Genomic DNA, 15,395 nt, shown 5'->3' on the forward strand with positions numbered 1-15,395 from the left:
AACTCTTAATGATCGGCTATGAAAAGCCAACTGAGATTTATTCCTGATTATTATTTGACCATGCTTGTCACTTATGAACATTTTTGAACATCTTGGCATGGTTCTGTTATAATCTCCACCCGGCACAGCCAGAAGAGGACTGGCCACCCCTCATAGCCTGGTTCCTCTCTAGGTTTCTTCCTAGGTTTTCGCCTTTCTAGGGAGTTTTTCCTAGCCACCGTGCTTCTACACCTGCATTACTAGCTGTTTGGGGTTTTAGGCTGGGTTTCTGTACAGCACTTCGAGATATTAGCTGATGTAAGAAGGGCTATATAAAATAAAATTGATTGATTGATTGACCTTAATCCCATTGAGAACTTGTGGTCGATCCTCAAGAGGCGGGTGGACAAACAAAAACCCACAAATTCTGACAAACTCCAAGCATTGATTATGCAAGAATGGGCTGCCATCAGTCAGGATGTGGCCCAGAAGTTAAATGACAGCATGCAAGGGCAGATTGCAGAGGTCTTGAAAAAGAAGGGTCAACACTGCAAATATTGACTCTTTGCATAAACTTAATGTAATTGTCGATAAAAGCCTTTGACACTTATGGAATGCTTGTAATTATACTTCAGTACAAAAATATCTCATAACACTGAAGCAGCGAACTTTGTGAAGACCAATACTTGTGTCATTCTCAAAACGTTTGACCACGACTGTAGGCTTGTTCGACATAGCAGCCGACAGCCAACTGACTGATCTACAAATAACCTTGCATCACAAATAACTACTCATTATTATTTGTAGATCACGCATGACACATTACGGTTTTGATGCTCCGGAACACCGCCATACAGTAGTAGTATGACACTCCTCCCTGCTCTATTGCTACGTTCACGGCAACTCGGAACTACAACTCAAAGAGCAAGAACTGACACAATTGATTTATTTGGGAGGTACTTGTTCTAATTGAGTTGAAACATGATTACCTGACTTGGAAACTCGTGGTAGATGCCGGAAACTCGGGACCTCCGAGTTTAAATGAACTTAAGTTATTTGCATAGAGCTTCCTATTGGTTGATTCTGACACTTCCCAGGTGAGGAACTCAGGTATCATTTTTCTACGAGTAAGCAAGTCGGAAATGTCTGAGTTTCCGAAAGACGCGAACGCGGCAGAAAGATGAGCTCAGAGTTTCCCACTTGGAAAGAATCAGTGTCAACAAATAGGAAGCTCAACGCAAATGTTTAACTCGGAGGTTCCGAGTTTCCGAGATGTTTTCAAAGCACAGTAAATCCTGGCCCATGTTCAGTTGCCAAATGTTTCCGAACATTGCAGATAGAAATGCCATGAAAAGAGCCGATGTGATTCCTATTCTATATGTCAGAGAGGCATGTTTATTCTACATATCCTATTTCTATCTGAACGTTCCAAAACGTTGAGTCCTGCTGAATGCGACCCAGCTCTAGCAATGTTGTTTCGTCATACCATACCATCAATACACACACGAACGCACGTACACACAAACAAAGGGAGAGAGAGGGGGGAAATGGAGGGAGGAGAAGACAAGGAGAGACTATAAAACATATTGGTTTTTTAAAGAAGAAGCTTGCTTAATGGTACATCCCACATCAGGTTACAATTATCAACCATATGGTACCTCCCACATCAGGCTACAATTATCAAACATCAGATGAATTCATCGCCCATAGCTTCTTTCAAAACAGGCTTACATCATTTCGGGGAAACAAAGCCACAAAGGAATAGTCATTACAAATATAGCTTGTATTTTAGCAACCTTATTCTTTAAAATATTGAAAGTCAGCTTTATGATTAGGCTATTTAAAATCCATTCCGTTCGCATCATTGGCTATGTGAAAAACAAGGTAAGTGAACAGCTTCACTATTGTATGCAAACCAGGGTTGTTTACATTTCTCCAGCATTTAGCCTAAATATGTCGGGCAACCAGTTTTACGCGTTTTCCCAAATTCAGGTAGGTCCCTCCACGTTTCGTTCCGTTTGCTTTCGTTTAAGAAACGTTTTGCAACAGAATAGTTTTAATGAATAGGCTTGTAGACGACCTGCGTTACGATGTGCGTTTCAATGTGGAGTAATTTTGCGTAAATATGTCGGTCAACCAGTTTTAAGCGTTTTTCCAAATTCAGTTTCTCAGCCAAGGTGTAGCGTAGCCGGTAACAGTTGTCCTTAAAACGACCAACGCCTCTTGTACACAGGCTGGGTTTCGACATCACGGGGGATATTTATATCTCGGGAAATGGTGCTCCCCTTGAAATGCACTTGTCGTTATCGCGCTTCGGTATCACACAATGACGGCAAGGTTAGTATAGGGCGTCATTGCCAGTGCAATGTTGTGCCAGATCTACTGAGCAGGCGTCAGTGTCGCCAATTACTCAAACATTTTGTATCTGTACGCGGTGGAATATAGAATTTCTTAGAAACTAGGTCGGTGACTTGAGTGTAAGTACAGTATGCTTCTGTCAATAATGTACAATTTGCTTGCCTTGTATCAAAATTGTCTGCCTATCACACTTCAATGGTGCTACTCTCTTATGCTGCCAAAACAGTATCTACCATCATAACCTACTACTACAGTATACTGTAGTCAATGTTTACTGTAGAGATCTTGTTTTATTGTACAGTAGTTATTCATGCTTTAGTTAGAAAAAGTAGGTTGTGAATACTTGATCTTAAAACAGATCAGCTGTTCAGATTTCCTGTCTGGCAACATTTTTCATTTTAGTCATTTAGCAGACGCTCTTATCCAGAGCGATTTACAGGAGCAATTAGGGTTAAGTGCCTTGCTCAAGGGCACATCGACATATTTTTCACCTAGTCGGCTCGGGGATTAGAACCAGCGACCTTTCGGTTACCTTCACTACGCTCTTAACCACTAAGCGACCTGCCACCCGCAACAATTTAGGGTATTTCACAATATGATATAACGTTCGTTTCTCACAGTTATTGGCTATTTCAGACAGGGTCACTTGTGATCAACAACTACCTGACCAGACACTTGAGGAAAGCTTGGAGCTCCCCCCAGGTTTGGGTTTGGGCTGTGGGGACATGTATGGGGATAAACGTGTGCCTCAGTATTTAGTTACAAACCGTCAGTGATTTTGACACAGAGCCAGACGAGGGTTGTCACTAGTTACCACAGCCACAAAGTCAAAATTGTCTCTAGCGTAAAAATTCATGAAAACAAACATTTGCTTTTTGGTCTTCATTTAAGGTTAGGGTTAGGGTTAGGCATAAGGTTAATAGTGTGGTTAGGTTTAAAATCTGATTTTAAGAAGAGACATTGTAGAAATAGGCGGGGTTTAGCCAGATGTATTACTTTATGACTGTGGTAACTAGTGACGACACAGACGGGATCAACGAGTTGTGTTTACTTTCCAGAACTAGCCAATGATTGGTTGCACCACACATGTTAGCTGAAGGTGAGGTTCGTTTCATTCAACCGTTTTCTCAAGGGCACTAGGAGGAATGTTTCACCATTTTGGCGAAGAAACAACACAGTACTTCGAATCGGACATGTTATTCTTAGTAGGGCAGGGATCAGCTTATTTTTGGGAGCAGAATTGATGAGAGTTGTTCTATGAAGAAGAACTAGAACTGCAACATTTCAAGTAACATTGAAGAACGCCGTTTGCCATACAGTTTCGCTTCCTCCTAAAATGCCTTGCAAAATAAATCCTTGCATGAAATATGGGGGGGGCGTAGTAGTAGTACATGCACTTTGGCTGACCCATGACAACGTGATAGCTCCTGTGGCGCAGTGGTCTAAGGCACTGCATCGCAGCGCTAACTGTGCCACTAGATCCCTGGTTCGAATCCAGTCTCTGTCGCAGCCGGCCGCGACCGGGAGACCCATGGGGCGGCGCATAATTGGCCCAGCGTCGTCCAGGGTAGGGGAGGGAATGGCCGGCAGGGATGTAGCTCAGTTGATAGAGCATGGCGTTTGCAATGCCAGGGTTGTGGGTTCGTTTCCCACGGGGGGCCAGTATAAAAAAAAAAAATGTATTCACTAACTGTAAGTCGCTCTGGATAAGAGCGTCTGCTAAATGACTAAAATGTAAATGTAAAAAATGTGATAATAAAACTAAATCAACAAATATTCCCAACTGTTGCAAGGCAGCCGGTGGTAAATACATGGGTCCGCCGGGGGTAAATACATGGGTCCTGGCCTGAGGTCAGATACTACAGAAGTAGGTGTTGACATAGTTGGGTATACAGTATCTACAGTTGGTGATACCATGTCTGTACTGTACAGTACACTAAAAAAGACACCATAAATGCTTTAACGTGCAGCACTGTTCTAAGCATGCCAATTGTTACAGCACATCTGTCCTTTGACCCACAAAGGTGTTTTATTTATACATTGTAAATCAAGTCAAGTTCAGTTTACAGTCTGTTGCTGTGGGCTCTAGTGGTTAACTACTTTATAGCCAAAACGGTGTCAATCATACACTGGTATTGTAGATTTCAAGTCAGGATTCGTCCCTTTGTGCTCACTGCTCACAGGCCTACAGGTACAGTAGCAGAATATCTGTCAAACTCCTATTGACATGATTCAGTGCATGATGTAGGTAAAAGTCTGACTTACTCTACTGTACGGGTGTATATCTCACGTTCCTATTTGCATCTCTACTATGAACTTATACTCCCCTGTGTGTTTTTCTCTCTCTCAGTAACGAGTGGTAATGGCGAGCTTCTCTCCGCTGGTCCTGTCCATCGCTGCCACCAGCTTTGTGACATTCCAGTGTCTGTTCCATTTTGTCAGTCCCTGGATCTCTGCTCAGTTCTGCCCTGGGTACCGCCGTCTCAGCCCCAGACACACCGTAGAATGGAACTCCAGGTACAGCATCAGGAGACTGAGAAGTGATATTTTGGTATTATTCAATCATGTCATTCAAAGCTCCTATCAGAATACATATTGGATTATAATTTTCCCAGTTAAAGTACTTTTCTGAGCGTAGACCCTTTCAAATATCGTTGTGTAGCATTTTTCCATGGCATGGAATCCCACAGCTACCACCAAATGTCAAGTTTAAGTTAGTATGCTTTTATGAGTATGTGTATCTGTATTTCTGTGATATTTTTTCTAGAACTGTGTCTACATTTCACGCCTTGATAGTGGGGCTTTTTTGTCTCTACATATTACTATTTGACAATGCCGTCAATGAAGACCCAGTCTGGTAAGAATCTCCGTCACTGCTAAGTGTGCAATTCTTGATATTCTTGATATAATCTTATATTTGGAATATTTCCCTATATTTTCCACATGTGCTTTGTGCCTTCTTACCAATAGGGGAGATCCGTCACTGGTGAAAATAAATGTGGCCATAACCTGTGGCTACCTCATATCAGGTGGGTCTCCACTTCAAACATATTTAACCCCTGTATTACTTTGTATATTTCCATGGATTATCTTGACCCATACAGTGAGCTATCTCCCTTGTCTGTCTTGCAGATATGCTGCTCATATGTTACTATTGGCTGGCGATAGGGGACAAGTTTTTTGTAATCCACCACCTGGCAGCACTGTATGCTTACTACTATGTACTGGTGAGTTCCCTACTGACCCAGAGCAGAATGTGCAGGCAAGCTGGGGAAGGGACAAGGGCCAAGGGTGAACATCCATGTAGTTTGATGGGGTGGGTTAGAATGGATAACAAAGTGCTAATCAGGGACGAAATAGTTTGGTTCCAATTTACATTCAGTATCCCCAATATGTGTAGGCCTATATTTGGAACACTTTGATATATAGTGTTGTGAGACACTTTGATTTACAGTGTTGTTATTGACCTATAAATACAGTGCTATAAGTGTTATTACTCAGTTGTTTTGCTGTACTTACTAGGGTTATTACACAGTAATAGAACACTGTAAACCAGGGTTAGGCAAGTAGATTCAGCCGTGGGCCGATTTTTGTTGGAGAAAATGGTTGACAAACTTTGTACACTGCAAATTGACCACAACTAAGCCCACAAAGAGATTGTATTTAAAAAATAACAATAATTTCATACCTTGATTACATTCAGTCTCTTTTTTTATTTTTGGGAATACTTGAACAGATTTCCTAAAATAAACACATTTTTAGCTGAATTCCTGGATATTTTGCGGTCTTTTTGACCAAAAACGATTAACATGTCTCCAGGAAACCGGACTGTAGAGTTTCTGTGCATAATGTATTCTCTTACTTCTCTCAATCTGTAATGATGGTGATTGGTGCATGCTGCCTTTTTGCTTGTTTCGACCTTTTGACCCTAGACCCTATACACCAATACAAAGACAGGGTCCTCCTCTCATTTCATTTTTCCAAATCACCACTGACTTTTCTTAGTAAAATGTACTGGATAATTTCCAGTCCTTTTTGGGGGTAATGTTAGAATGGATTATAGAGTAAGGTTTTGAAATGGATATTGAGACATTAACAGCATCCACATAGTTAGTCCATATCTTTTTTTTTTTCTCTAGAATGTTTTTTCTCTTCTTCAATGTTGGGATGGGGGCTTTTAATGGTGCCAGATCTCACTAGTTGCACTTTTCTTCTGTTTAGGTATTTATTTCCATGTCTCTCCTCCACTTACATGTGTGATCAATTAACCCAGTCTTGTGTCTCTAATCTGCTAACAATACAGTACATGAAAAAAGGTCCTAAAAAAGAACAGGCCTGGGTCAATTGGCTATAGAAGGGGTCCCTTCCTATCTTGTCTAGTGGATTCTGTTGTGGTACATAGAGCACATGTTGCCTAATAACAGTATGGACTTACCAGTACATAGAGGTACAAGCATGCACTGCTGGATTGTCACCACCAATTTTTGAACACATTTTGAACATTTCTATGTGACCCAACTTGATTAACCGTGTCAGAACCCCAGTAAGTACACCTAGATTTTAAATTTTTTATGGATCGTACGGTAGGTTTACGATCATGATGTATCATGAATTCGCATATTATTGAAGGTACTTCTCTTGCCATTATTTTCTTTGCACTTTGTTCTGTCTCTTTCTCTTTTAGAGCATAGGAATGTTGCCGTATTTTGCTAACTTCCGTCTGGTCGCAGAGCTTTCCACTCCTTGTGTGAACCAGCGGTAGGTAACCTCTGTGTCAAATAGACCCACGCACACACAAACATAATTTTTACTGGGAAGTAGAGGGAACCTCGTAAAATAACAATTTATTTGCCCTTACAGTATATGAATAGTGGCTTTTGTCGTTGGTAGTAGTGCATTCAACCGTTTCAGAAACACTATTGACCGTTAATGTTTAACTACTTATAGTGAGTCAGACCAGTTACACCCAGCTGAAAGCTTGAACAGTGTCTGAACTACATCATTAGAGACACATGTTTCATACTTAATAATACATTTTGAGTCACATACATTTCCAATTGTATACTATTATCCTGATTTAATCCAACAAAGACAAAATACAGATTCACTGTTAAACATTTACATTTATATTTTAGTCATTTAGCAGACGCTCTTATCCAGAGTGACTTACAGTTAGTGCATTCATCTTAATATAGCTGGGTGGGACAACCACATATCTCAGTCATAGCTACTTTGAGTAAAAATATACTTACTATCAGCAAAGTCAGTGCTAGTAGAAAAAGAGTCAAGTGTGAGTGTTAGTTTAACAGGTATGATTTCAGATGTTTTCGGAAGATGGGCAGGGACTCTGCTGTCCTAGCGTCAGGGGGAAGCTCGTTCCACCATTGGGGTGCCAGGACAGAGAAGAGCTTTGACTGGGCTGAGCGGGAGCGGCCCTCCCATAGGGGTGGGAGAGCCAAGAGGCCAGAGGTGGCAGAACAGAGTGCTCGGGTTAGGGTGTAGGGTTTGAACATAGCCTGAAGGTAGGGAGGTGCAGTTCCCTGAGGAATTGTACTTAAAACCTTTAAGTGCTGGGTATACTGTAGATATGTGTAAAGTGAGTCATCTTACTGGAACAATGCCAGTTGATATCCATGACTCCATTACAATTGAGTCCAACTTCAACTGCCATCTCACTCTGTCACCATAACTGTACTAACTGTGTCTATCTTTCAGCTGGTTCTTTGAAGTGCTTGGTTACCCAAAGAAATCATTACCAAATATGGTCAACGGAATTGCCATGACGGCATCCTTCTTCCTGGTGAGGATAGCGGTCATGCCGATGTACTACACCCGGATGTACGCTGTGTACGGGACGGAACCCTTCTACCGGGTGACTTTTGGTGGCCGTTGTGCCTGGATGGGCCCCAGTTTCTGTCTAGACATTATGAACGTCATGTGGATGCATAAAATGGCCCGTGGCTGCATTAGTGTCCTGCGCTCTCCCGGAAAGGTAAAAGTGGAAAAGCTACAGAATGGGAAAGTGCACTGAGGGGTTGAAAAAGGCAATGGTGGAGTTATTTTATTCTATGTCTGGTTCAAATGGTTCATGGACATTTTTGGATCAAATGGTTCATGGACTGGAAATGTCTTGAGAGTCCCTAGTATCCCGTGACCAGGTAAATTGTGTACCACTACACTTATTTGCCCAGAACACTGCCAATTAAACAAGCGCTACAGTCCTCCACCATGATGGGAGGGGACATGGTAAAAGCCATTGGACTGCATCTCCTCTTGGTCCTTAGAAATGGAGGAAGTGGATGGAAACAAACAGACAATACTCTAAAGCACAGCTCCTCTTGTCTGCTGGACCCTTTGTTTGTAAATTGTATATGTCCACCTAAAGGTGTCTTGTGTGTATTGCCACAATAACATGAACTGACATGGAAGAGAATGTAAAAGGAGCTCACATAGTTTTGTAATGTTTATAAAGCCATAAAGATGGCTCTTGTACAAATATCATGAGATATTGTATGAAAATTTAATCCTTACTTGAAATCTGTGTTTTCACCAGCATTAGGGTGTAAAATGCATATATTGTCAGACTACTGAAGTCTCTCTGCTCAGGAGCCTGCTCATGCAGTAGGCCTAGGAAATATTAGTCATGCACATAAAGTATCAGGGTAGATTTAGACAAACCACAGCAAACAAATGCCAGAATGTATTGTCATTTTATCTCTAGAAGTGACCTTACTGAGTGTGATTTATGATAACAGCAATAAAAGTGCACTTATGTCTAACTGACACACCCACACTATAACTTCACACAAGCATCTTTGCACGGTTTACAAATTACAGATAAAACTTCAGAAGTCTCAAGCTTCATAATGTAATGTGAAAAATGTCATTAAAGGGATACTGCAAGATTCTGGCATTTAATCCCTTTTTCTGGTTACCCAGAGTCCGATGAACTTGTATGTCTGTATGAAGTTAGAATAGCAATGCTACTGTACCTTAAGACTTCCAGTCATTGTGCTAACGCCAGTTAGTATTGGCTCGCTAAACTACCGCTATTCCATCATACTGCGTGCAGAGACATAAAAATGGTATCCACAAATTAATCTGACTCCGGGTAAATAGAACATGGCCTTAAATGCCAGAATCTCGCATTATGCCTTTAAGGTTTCCCTGTTGGATCTCTGGGTGAGAATATGCAAGCTATTTATTGTGACATTTACAGCCATGATAGTTTTAATATTTCATTTAAAAAATGTATTTCAATAATGTACTCTTCTTTGAGTAAGTTGAAGTAAGTGATTTATTAACCTAATTTTCATACATGCTTTGATTATCTTCAGACTGTTGTCAGCAGACAACATGACAACACTTGTCTGCTACTGCCGTCTTGTGGAGACAATGCGGGACTGCAAACATCCCCTCAAAAGGAGGATACAGTGGTCAATGAGCATTGAGAAATATTCATAAAAAAATGATTAATGTTAAAACCTTGGTTTGGCATCATTTGGTCATCACATTGTTTTCTTAAAGTCCCATACCTTTGGCTACTTTGCCCACCATTATTACCTCTGGCTCTTAAAGTATAGATAAAAACGTACAACTATGGATGTAAAAACGTACAATTATGCTTGTAATTAAAAACGATTGAATTAAATGGGATAAAGGTGAGTTGAGAGTGATTGATCTACAAATAACCTGTATCCTAAATGACTACTCAATATTATTTCTAGATCATTCAAGTCTGGCATAATATACCAATGATACATAACGGTTTTGATGCTCTCGAACAGTTTTGACAAAGACGGTACAGTATGAAGATAGGCAGAAACTGCTTCTCCAATAGAAATTCCCGATCACACTTGTAGGTGATCTCATCATGGCGACGTTGGTTCGCTAAACTCGGGCGAAGAAACACATCATCGGGTTTGCTAAATTTGCATAATTGCCCATGTGCATGTCATTGTGATGGAAGCTGTAGGAGAAATAACGTCGTGGGAGAGACAAAAAGTGAGTAAAAAACATACTACATTTACATCCCGCCCTGAATGTAAGCCAGGGCGGGATTCATTTGCAGTCTGGACGTGGAGTGGTGAACATCTCCTGCTCTGACTGCAGCTGGGAGGGACTGCTGCGCAGGACTGGGCCGCCTGTGAGTGCTTTGGGACGGGGGTGAGTGCTTTGGGACCGGGGTGAGTGCTTTGGACGGGGGTGGGGGGTGAGTGCTTTGGACGGGGGTGGGGGGTGAGTGCTTTGGACGGGGGTGGGGGGTGAGTGCTTTGGACGGGGGTGGGGGGTGAGAGCTTTGGACGGGGGTGGGGGGTGAGTGCTTTGGACGGGGGTGGGGGGTGAGAGCTTTGGACGGTGGTGGGGGGTGAGTGCTTTGGACGGTGGTGGGGGGTGAGTGCTTTGGGACGGTGGTGGGGGGTGAGTGCTTTGGGACGGGGGTGGGGGGTGAGTGCTTTGGGACGGGGGTGGGCGGCAGCACCCCCCGCTGCTCGCTGAGAGTAAGAAGGATATGTGCTTTCACGTCAGAGTCTCCAAAAGTCTCCAATAACACCAGAAAAAGTCGCTAGATTTGTCACTAGTCGCTTTTTTGAAAATGTGTCGCTAGAGGGGTCTGAAAACTCGCTAAATATAGTGACAAAGCCGCTAAGTTGGCAACACTGGCCCGGAAGTTGGTTTAAAAACTATTTGGTTTTGATGCTCTCGAACACGAGCATCAAAACCGTGATGTATCATGGGTAAATTGTGACAGACTGACTGGGTCCCTCCTCTCTGACCTTTTCCAGTGGGTTTTGAGGAGAGAGTCAAGAACCGTTCTTTGTGCTTTATACCCATAGAGATAGATACAGGACTCATCTTTATATGTAGCGTATGTGACAGCATGGGAATGGGAAGCGCCATTGAGGCTACAACCCATAGGAATCCCGGTCTCTATCATTCTCTGTTATACCTCAGTGGAGAGGACGCGAAGTGTATGCAATTGAGATTCTCCCAAAGTAACCAATCATGTAACCAGAACATTCCAGCAATGCATTGTGGGTGTAGTGTTTGCCAACTTTCACGTCATTGCAGCATAGACGCACTGCTTTCATCAAGGTAACTAGTTTATATTTACTAGGTTAATCCATAGTAAAATCGTTTGTTTTACTTTATATGTTTCAAGAAATAGGCGACGAGTTCAGTCATAATATGAGTCTGTCATTTCTAAACTAATGTCAAACCAGCATATGTGCTCATGGGATGGGAGACCTACCGCTACAGTATCCGGCAGCTGATGTGGTCCAGAGTGCATGCAAGGTCGTAAGAATTACATAATCGCTGCTGTAGCAATGCTAATTTCAACAGTTACTGTAATATCCCATTTAGGACAACTGTCATGTGTTACAGACATGGAAATAACAAGCTAGGGGTGCTGTTGTTTCACTCTTTGACCGTTAGCTATATGACTGGTTATTTAATAGGCTAGATGTGAGATGAGCTAGCTATGAGGCATGGCAAGAATTCATGAACCTTTACACATTTATTATTTCTTAACGCTAATATCTGTTACATCGCTGACAGGTCTGGGGTGTAGTCCTATCCAGTGACTAACTTGTCAGGCAGAATGGACCCCATGTCCGGTTCAACAGTTAAAGCAGAGGGTTTTGTGGTCCCTCACCCATATGCTGGCTCTCCACCCCAGGGATGCCCCATGCAAAAGGAGACCAAACTAAGTAAGTCTCTTCAGCTGTGTCAGGTTGATACGGTTGGTGTTTGCGTTTGTCTATTGGTTCTCTGTTGTCTGCAGTGTATACCCCTAACCCCATCAGCTGGCACACCTTGAATAACAATAGCAAAGCAGATATTGTTTTTCATTGTACTAATGTATTTTGACCTGTCCTCTCAGGTGCACCTGTACCACAATCAGAGTGTCCCATGCACAAGGCGTCCGTCCCAGCCCAGGTTGAGACCACTTCCCCCCCAGTAGCCCCAGCTTCAGACCAGGCAGGGTCAACACATCAGGATCGGGCATACGAGTTTGTGGAGTGCCCCATGAAAGCAGCCAACAGAGAGAAATTTGTGTCTGACATTGATATTGCAAACATGGTACGAAAAGCAGCTAAAATACTTGTGTATTATTCTTACTACTGTGTAATTACACAGTGATAAGAACACTAAAGTGTTAGAGTTTTTTAATAAACTGATGTACTGAATGTTATTTAGTGTACCTATCTTTTTTCATAACCCAGGAACTGGTTGACTAATAGGCTAAAATCAAATGAAAACCAGTCAATTAGGAGATAGATGCCAATAGAGCATATATCGATGAGACTTAAAACTCTGAAGGCATCCAGTTTTGTTCTGTTATTTCTCTTTATCCAGATGCCGCCACCCAACCAGCAGCCCGCCCCAGGTCAGCCCTTTGATCTGTCAGTGAACAGAGAGGAGTCCCAGATCCCCCGGGGTGGTACGGAACAGAACTGGGTCTACCCCTCGGAACAGATGTTCTGGAATGCCATGCTGAGGAAAGGGTCAGTCGACCAATCAGAACACTGAAGAAAGATGGCTTGGGCATAGAGATAGAATGTATAGAATTGATAGAACCTATAGTTTTATCTCTATGGGGTTTAGGGTTTCTACTGCTGTGTACTGACTCATTAAAATTGTTTCACAGATGGCACTGGAAAGATGAAGATCTTGGGCAAAAAGACATGACGAACATCATCAAGATTCACAACCAGAACAATGAACAGGCATGGCAGGAGATCCTCAAATGGGAACAATTCCATAAGAAGTGAGTAAACTCAGTGAACAATCAACATCTCAGACTCTGGTACAAAACCATGTAAGGTTGAGCGCTTTTTACTGACGTTTCAAATTACCCCTGAATGACAAGTGCATGTCACGATATGTATGCCATACCAGATATGTGAATTGTATTTGATTTCTTTCTTTCTAGGGAATGTCCCTGCGGACCCTCCCTGTTACGGTTTGGAGGCAAAGCAAAAGAATTCACTCCTAGAGCCAGGTTTCGCCACTGGATGGGGTGAGTTTTTGGTGTAAACAGTTGTGAGTGGAAGTTACATACATGCAAAAATATATACATTTCCTTGACACAGACCTAGCACAAGCAAGTACAACTAGCACTCTTTGTCTGGTTGTTTCAATGTATAATACATTAGATCATATGACCTCATTTTGTCTTCTACTCTTTGCAGGTATGGCTTACCGTTTGACAGGCACGACTGGATCGTAGACCGCTGTGGAAAGGAGGTGCGCTATGTGATTGACTACTACGACGGCGGTGAGATCGATAAGCAGAATTTCACCATCCTGGACGTGCGTCCTGCCTTCGACTCCCTCAGCGCCGTGTGGGACCGTATGAGAGTGGCCTGGTGGCGCTGGACCTCCTCTTAAACCCCAACACTCCCCACAGTAATAGCCTGATCCCAGATCTGTATGTTGTCATGCCATTCAATGATAGTCAGAGGAGTTGGCTAAATCACATACAGATCTGGGACCAGGCTATCCACTACCACTTTAGATTCACAGGGTTGAATACAGTCGCTATGTTCTCCTTCATTGATTTGAGGGAGTACTAATGTATTTATTGACCAGACTCTGGCACTCTGCTAATAACTAAACTTTTAATTGACAGATTGTCTTCATTGCTTGAAGTGAACTGTTTTGATTGACTTTGAGTCCACACACGCAATCACCATGTATATTGACTTACTGTAATAATTGTTTGTTTGGGAGGACATACTAATTGGTGGCTTTTCTTTAGTGAATCAATTATCCTAAGTTGATAAGATGGAACTGTGTGTTATTTGTATCCAGTATTATGGTGTTGTTTTAAGTTAAAGGGAGGGATTCTGTACTTGTGGGCTTCTAACATGTATTTAAAGTGTCTCAATGACTAAACGCAACAACTCCCAGGTCAATGGAAGCAACCATTTGGAATGGACTCAATGAAGACAAATTGATAATCCATTTGTCGCAGATAAAACAGGTTCATGGGTACCCTTTGACTTGAGTTTCAATGCAACACACAGTTGAATGTTTTCTTTCTTCACTGTCATCATTTAGTTAAATCCAGAGGAAATAATTTGTTTTATTTAGTATAGTATAAGCTTCTGTCTTAAGCATCCTAAATAATACCATAGATTCCACTTTTGAAAAATAGTAAACTTGGCCAAAAGGCAAGCATGATATTCCAACTGATTATAGGCTACTAAAGCCAACGACTGAAAATGTGAACCAGGCTTTACCGCTGCGCCACGGAGTTCAGATGAAAACAGGAGAGAATAAAACGTATATCTGGGCCCCGTGTAGCTCAGTTGGTAGAGCATGGCGTTTGCAACGCCAGGGTTGTGGGTTCGATTCCCACGGGGGGCCAGTATGAAAAATGTATGCACTCACTAACTGTAAGTCGCTCTGGATAAGAGCGTCTGCTAAATGACTAAAATGTAAATGGGAACGATCACACACTATTTATTGCTGACCAACAGATGTCACTAATGTGCATTGTGAACAGATATTGACGCTCTGAGTAATGAACAGTTTTTCGGCACAATTGAGAAGGGTGCAACTGCAGCCCGCAATTCGGGGCGTTCCTGTATGTGGCCATTCCTGCATCTGCAGGAACCCCTCTTTATACTTGTATTGGTCAATTTTTAAGCCATGACTCCAGGACATAGGTGGGAGGCAGGGGCGCTCTAGTACAGTAGATGGCGGTAATGCACTGTAACGTCGATGCCAACCGCCGGTAAACACCACAGAAGAAGAAGAGGCGGGGCGCAACAACGGTAGAGTGTCTTTTGCCTCTGCCTGTCGGGCACTGTTTTCCCGCAGTACTGTTAACAATGATGTTGCTAGCTAGCAAAGAGGACTATTGTCACAATTTTGTGAAAGCGCCTTCAGAAAGCCTCGGTTTCCCATCACTACAAGCTACTGCAAAATGTACACCATTACAAAAGTATGTGGACACCCCTTCAAATGAGTGGATTAAACTATTTCAGCCACACCCGTTGCTGACAGATGTATAAAATCGAGCGCACAGCCATGCAATCTCCATA

At 42.4% G+C, this 15,395-nt stretch overlaps 2 protein-coding genes across 5 annotated transcripts; both read left to right on the forward strand.

Annotated features, from left to right (window-relative positions):
- Positions 1–1,615: 1,615 nt before the first annotated feature.
- On the forward strand, positions 1,616–10,002 carry LOC311147060 (TLC domain-containing protein 4-B-like). Of its 2 annotated transcripts, none has more exons than XM_084183673.1 (7): positions 1,616–1,863; positions 4,688–4,854; positions 5,105–5,194; positions 5,308–5,366; positions 5,470–5,564; positions 7,022–7,095; positions 8,053–10,002. In XM_084183673.1, exons 2-7 carry the CDS (start codon positions 4,700–4,702, stop codon positions 8,366–8,368), a joined length of 789 nt encoding a protein of 262 aa, XP_084039799.1. In that variant the 5' UTR covers positions 1,616–1,863; positions 4,688–4,699; the 3' UTR covers positions 8,369–10,002. The 2 variants fall into 2 exon arrangements, with proteins under 2 accessions (XP_084039799.1, XP_084039800.1); XM_084183674.1 differs by lacking the exon at positions 1,616–1,863 and adding an exon at positions 1,997–2,456.
- A 402-nt stretch (positions 10,003–10,404) lies between these two features.
- LOC311146584 (holocytochrome c-type synthase-like) lies at positions 10,405–14,340 on the forward strand. Of its 3 annotated transcripts, none has more exons than XM_084183102.1 (7): positions 10,405–10,503; positions 11,899–12,050; positions 12,224–12,423; positions 12,700–12,848; positions 12,992–13,111; positions 13,277–13,363; positions 13,536–14,340. In XM_084183102.1, the coding sequence occupies exons 2-7, from the start codon at positions 11,942–11,944 to the stop codon at positions 13,732–13,734; spliced, it is 864 nt and encodes a 287-aa protein (XP_084039228.1). In that variant the 5' UTR covers positions 10,405–10,503; positions 11,899–11,941; the 3' UTR covers positions 13,735–14,340. The 3 variants fall into 3 exon arrangements, with proteins under 3 accessions (XP_084039228.1, XP_084039227.1, XP_084039229.1); XM_084183101.1 differs by lacking the exon at positions 10,405–10,503 and adding an exon at positions 11,088–11,433; XM_084183103.1 differs by lacking the exon at positions 10,405–10,503 and adding an exon at positions 11,562–11,634.
- The last annotated feature ends 1,055 nt before the right edge of the window (positions 14,341–15,395 follow it).

Source organism: Coregonus lavaretus (genome assembly GCF_964263955.1).
Source record: "Coregonus lavaretus genome assembly, chromosome: 19".
In the NCBI taxonomy this organism is placed as follows: domain Eukaryota; kingdom Metazoa; phylum Chordata; class Actinopteri; order Salmoniformes; family Salmonidae; genus Coregonus; species Coregonus lavaretus.